Source organism: Lupinus angustifolius, chromosome LG08, assembly GCF_001865875.1.
Source record: "Lupinus angustifolius cultivar Tanjil chromosome LG08, LupAngTanjil_v1.0, whole genome shotgun sequence".
In the NCBI taxonomy this organism is placed as follows: Eukaryota; Viridiplantae; Streptophyta; class Magnoliopsida; order Fabales; family Fabaceae; genus Lupinus; species Lupinus angustifolius.
In genome coordinates, this window is record NC_032016.1 from 211280 (window position 1) to 217036 (window position 5757).

At 34.4% G+C, this 5757-nt stretch overlaps 1 protein-coding gene across 2 annotated transcripts; it reads right to left on the reverse strand.

Moving 5' to 3' along the window:
* On the reverse strand, positions 533-4976 carry LOC109354846 (protein DETOXIFICATION 9-like). 2 transcript variants are annotated; one of them, XM_019597624.1, is made up of 8 exons: positions 4887-4976; positions 3162-3269; positions 2993-3076; positions 2522-2608; positions 2386-2442; positions 1912-2150; positions 1626-1831; positions 533-955 (listed from the first exon to the last, which is right to left on the reverse strand). In XM_019597624.1, the coding sequence occupies exons 2-8, from the start codon at positions 3224-3226 to the stop codon at positions 890-892; spliced, it is 804 nt and encodes a 267-aa protein (XP_019453169.1). In that variant the 5' UTR covers positions 3227-3269; positions 4887-4976; the 3' UTR covers positions 533-889. The 2 variants fall into 2 exon arrangements, with proteins under 2 accessions (XP_019453169.1, XP_019453168.1); XM_019597623.1 differs by having other exon boundaries at positions 2725-3076.

Sequence of the window (5757 nt, forward strand, 5' to 3'; positions counted from 1 at the left end):
AATACATATCAATGATGCAATATTCCAAAATCCCTAAACTTCAAAACATGTATAAAGAAAAACCAGAAATCCAATCCTTAGTTGGTTATGTATGTACACTAGCATTGTGCCTAGATTCATAATGTTGCAAATTGTATATAAAGAAGATAAGATAAAAGTAAAAACACCCTAGAATCCACTATCATGTATTTAATTCCTCAACACTAATACAAATGCAATCATTCTGCTATTAACTAATGATGAAGAAAAAAAATGTATATATCAATAGTGTATAAGTTATCTTACTATGTCACTCAACATTCATATTTAATTATCATTTATTTCTAAATAAGTAATTTAAATGAATGGTGAAGGATGTGCTGATTATGTAAAAACCTTTATACCGACAATGCATAGATAGAATTATGTGTGAAGCATGAATAATGGCATTGGAAAATAAGAGCCTCTATCCATATACATGTTGCAGGAGCATGTTATAAAAAATTTGAGATCTCATTACTTTTACTCATATGCCATAGGCACAATTCCACTTCAAAAATCACATAAATATATACATACAAAGATAAGTTTTATCTCTTACACATAATTAGAGCTCTCCAATTACAATAACAAAACACACCTTCTAAACAAAAAAATCGGGGGTGACTAGTACACGAGCCTCCGACTTAGTGGTGAGAAAAGTAGATATACGTCAATTTACTCTAGCAAGTGAATACTATTGTTTCTAGAATTTGAATCTATGGCTTCCAAATCACAAGTTAGACAACTTCACTATTACGCCTAAGTTCACTCAAACAGAAACAATAGAAAATAAACTTAGCAACTTTTTCAGTAAATATACTTTTTCTTCCACTCTTTTCTTTATTCTACTACCTAGTTTTCTCAAATTTCATACTAATACTCCATCATGAGCTTTAATTGACTTTTCAGCTAATCTTTGTCTTGCTTTTGCAGCCTGCAATAACCACAAAATACAATCTTTTTGAGCAACAAACATCTCCAAGGAATGGCAACGGGGCGGGGTAGGATCGGGTTTGCACATACCTAAACCTGAACTTGAAATTCAAAAACTGAACCGAAACTCAACGGGGTCGAAAATAAAGATACCAACCCTGAACCCATCGGGTTTCGGGTAACCCGAACTTGAAAAAACCCGAAAATTATATATGTACTAAAGAAAGTATGATATCATTTTCATTTCATTTTTCTCTAGCATTTCTATTTTCTCTTATATTATTTCATTTCTTTTATATTCGAAGATCTAATAGTATGTATAGTAAAATTAGAAATTAAAAACAATGGGCACATGATAAAAATTTCAACTTTAAATTGAATTACATCACTTCGAGGCGGATTCGGGTTAGGGTCTTTGCTCTACCAAACCCGAAAATTAAACCCGGGTAAAACTCGAACCCAAAAATTAAACCCGGGTAAAACTCGAACCCAATCACATCGGGTTTCCCCCGTTAATTTCAGGTTCAGTTCGGGCAGGTACCCATGGGTTCGGTTTTCATTACCGTCCCTATTGACTCCAACAATAACTAATAGTTACAAGATAATTGGAAAGAAAAGTAAAATGACACAAGCAATGGAAAAGTTACATAAGAAAGTTAGGATAAACCAACCTCTTTCTCCCAATTTGTTAATGCAATTACCACAGACAGTATAATTATTTGTAGGATAGACCCTATTAGAACTCCTATCCAAAGTCCCTTGGCCCTTAGTTGTAGGACAAAACCCAACAAAAATGCTATAGGGGCTCCTACAAGATAATATGCTCCAAGGTTAACACAAGCTCCCATTTTCTGAAATCCTCCACCTCTGGCAATTCCTACAAAGCATGAAAGAAAGGTACATGTTATGCATGCAGATAGAAATGATCATAGATTGAATTGAAAAACCGAAACTTACCCGAAAGTGCTCCTATTATACTGTCTGCACTAACAGAAACACAAAGAAGAGGAACCATCTCTGCAACATAGTCTACAACTTCCTTATCATTGCTGTATGCATATCCTAGTATGTGTCGGCAACAATAGAAGAATGTGCTGACAATAACAGCCTCAGCCATTCCGATAATCACAACAACACGAACTGTGCCTTGCGCTGCCTTCGGATTCCCTGCTCCTATTTCGTTTGAAACCCGAGTACTGCAAATCAAGATTCATAAGGTCAAGGTTTATCAGCGGATGGTCGCACACGAGGTTATAAACTTAGGTAATCACAATTGTGTCTGCAATAGTGAAGTTTTAGTGATCTCGACAATTGCATTGCGACTACAATGGTGGTAAAATGAACATAACTGTAGTCACATTTAATAAAACCATGACTCTTCAGTATCATTGTGTGAGATTATGAGAACAAACAAATGAATTTGGATTGAACCTTGCCGAAGCTCCAACAGCATAAGGAATGAAGTAGTGCAATGTAGTCATGTTAAGGCTGCAAAAGTTCGAGATAAGTTAAAAACCTGAGTAATAAGCAGAAGTTCAATAAGCAATGAGAACTTGATTCCACTTACCAGACCGAAAGAACCGAGGTCTCGAGTTGCGGATTAGGTAAAAGCCCAGCAAGTAATGTAAGCAATTCGAATGACCACCATTCAAAACTATGAAGTATGAACATCGAAGTAAGACAAATAATTAAGAGAAGAAAAGAAAAGGTGAAAGTGAAAGAAGCATTGTTTAACCGCATTCCGAGAGATGCGAAGTTGTCATATATTACCAAAACATTAGTCCAGAAGGGATAGCAAAGTGCAAGAATTCTTTAATGCTTGATAAAGCATTACTAGAAAACACAATCTTGGTTTTCTGACATGCCGAAGAATACTTCATATAAAATCCAAGGCCAATGGCATTCAACCAATATGAAATTGCAATAGCAAATGCTGCTCCAACATGTCCCAGTCCCAATTTAAATACCAAACCCCAACAAATAGGAATATGCAAAAACAGAACCGAAATTGAGCTGAAAACCATGGGAAAGATCATACTCTGAGTCTGGAAGTAGCGAATCAGAGATTGAAGAACGGCATAGCCATACAGTGCTGGGATCAGGCAAATGCAATACTCGCGAGCTGCACGAGAAATTTCAGGATCTTGACCACATAGCAAGAGTATTTTATCCATGAATATCCACATGAGAGATATGGGGAGACAAACCAAAGTAAGGGTGACAATTGCACAGCAAGTGTAGTTTCCGAGCTTTCGATATTCTTCTGCACCATAGTTTTGGCCGCATAACGTTTCCAATGCACCAGCCATTCCCAGCTGCAAAGTTTTTCAAAATTTCGAGTCAGACATCAAAACTTACATACATATGTAAAGTAATTTAAGGACAGATTAGAGAGTTGAATGAAAAGATATCTTCATGTTTGCAACTTTAGCTTCGACTATTTCGAAATGAAAATGTTACGCGGACAACATTTGTTGACATTTGACAAAAATGAGACATCAAATGTATGCTTCCTTGTTATTTTCGATCTGTTTGTATATATAGCATATAAAATGTAAATGAGAGTCAGAGTTAAATGACTATTATATCAAATACAATGTTCGAATAACATGTTCCATTTCCGAATGCCAATAACAGTTGACACAACTAGATACGATGAACCACAACAACGCTTGGCAAAACTAGCGCGTTCATTTCTGCGTTGCATCATGGGTAAACCAGCGTTTGCAAGAAGCTACGCATTGTCGCTCTCACATTTTCAGCGCTACGTGGTTTTCGCCAACTCAAACCTAAATCGAAACATGCTATAAATAAGCTTGTCGAGGTCCAAACCAATCTAGCATATGTTGTTGATGAGGTAATCATCCTTACCTTCGAATTTTTCATTAAGAAATAAACCATTTTTTGCAGATCATGTCTCAAAATTTTGTATCAGACTGAGAAAGTGTCATCGGCTAATCGAACACTCTATACTTCAAACATAGAAATAGAATTCTTACTTTCAAAACAAGGAACACAATCTTCAAGATCATATGCACTAAGTGAAGAACTAAACCTGTTAAATATCCTTAGTTTCATTTTCCCCCTTTCAATCTAATTCCCAAAGCCTGATTAAGTGTTAACTTAGAAAAACTATTTAGGATAACATCATCTTTGTACTGAGTCACAATTAAATCTGGACAAAAACTATTTACAACGCTTAATCAACTAAGGGTTTCGTAATAAAATGATCGGAATAAGAAAAGACAACTCAACCAGACTCCTGAAAATAATGTTTCTGGGATTTGAACTCACGACTTTTAGAACACAGGACTTTCAGGTCACAAGATTTGATCATATAACCATCATGTCATAAGGCAATCAAACTTACCGCTGCGGATAGACTTACGGCCTTACGTCTCCTAAATGACCAGCATCAACAAGATAAAAATAAAAAAAACAAAAAATCATTAAATGGTTAATCTGAGTCACACTAAAATGTGCAGAAACACTATTTTGACAGGGGAAAAAAAAGTTGGTAATTATATTTGAAAAACATGAATGATTAAATTAATCTTTGTACTAAATCACAATTAAATTTGCACAGAACCTCTTTGGCACAATTAATCAACTAAGTCTTTCGTAATAAAATGATCAGAATAAAAAAAGACAACTGCTCAGGCTCCCACCTAGTGAAGTCCGGGATTCGAACTCGTAACCTTTAGGTTATATGACTTAATTTCAACTCAGGACTTTCCGGTCACAAGATTTGATCGTCATGTCATAAGGCAAACAAACTTACCAGAACGGATCGACTCACCCCTCTTAAATGACCAGCATCAACAACATAAAAATTAAAAAACTAAAAAATCATTAAATGCTTAATCTGATAAAAACATGAATATTAGAGAAACAAAAACAAGGTACAAAACAATAACATGATAAGTCCTTACAAGTACACTGAAGCCAGTAACTTCAGCAAAAGAAGATGCAATGGCTACCCCAGAGAAGGACACAAGTACCCCAATATGTCCTACCATCATAAGTGACACAACTTGTAGAAGATACTGTGACACTGTAACAGCTACCATTGGTGCAGCCATGGATCCTACCTTCTTCAGTTGTATAAAAAATGCATTCTTTAATGGTGCCACCCCATTATTATTATTATTCTCATTTTCTTCTTCACTCTTTGTTGTTAACAGTGCCACTGTTTCTTCCTTACCCATCTTCTTCTCTATACAAATTTCAATGCAATGATGCTATTTGTTATGATATGAATGGAGAGTTATATAATAAGATTAACAAAGAATATTCTTCTATTTTTTTGTATGCTACTTTCATTCATAGATACAAAACAAATTGTTAAACTAATTTGTAACAAATGTTACCAACAATATTATTTATCTAGTATTGTAAGATCATATTAGATTCATCAAAGTTGAAGTTCGATTTATTTGATTATTGATAGTGACATTTGTCGAGAAAGACAGATAGACAAACTATAATTACTTATAAAAAGGTGAATATGTTACCAAAAAATAAAAGAGAAAACTTTATTGGGGATCACGAAAAATCAAACTTTATTAAAAGTTTTCGGATTGGAACGAGGTTATTTTATAAATTTTAATTTTAAATAAAATGTTAATTTGGCAAAAGAATTAAAGATAATTGAATTTATGCTGTTCTAGAACATTCGGTTCTTAATATATGTATATATTAGACGTTGTTTCATAGCTTTTGCCTTTTATATAAAATATATTTTGGTATAAAGTAAAAATAAGTCAAAACAGTCTCCATGTACATGAGTCATGTGAGAAATAG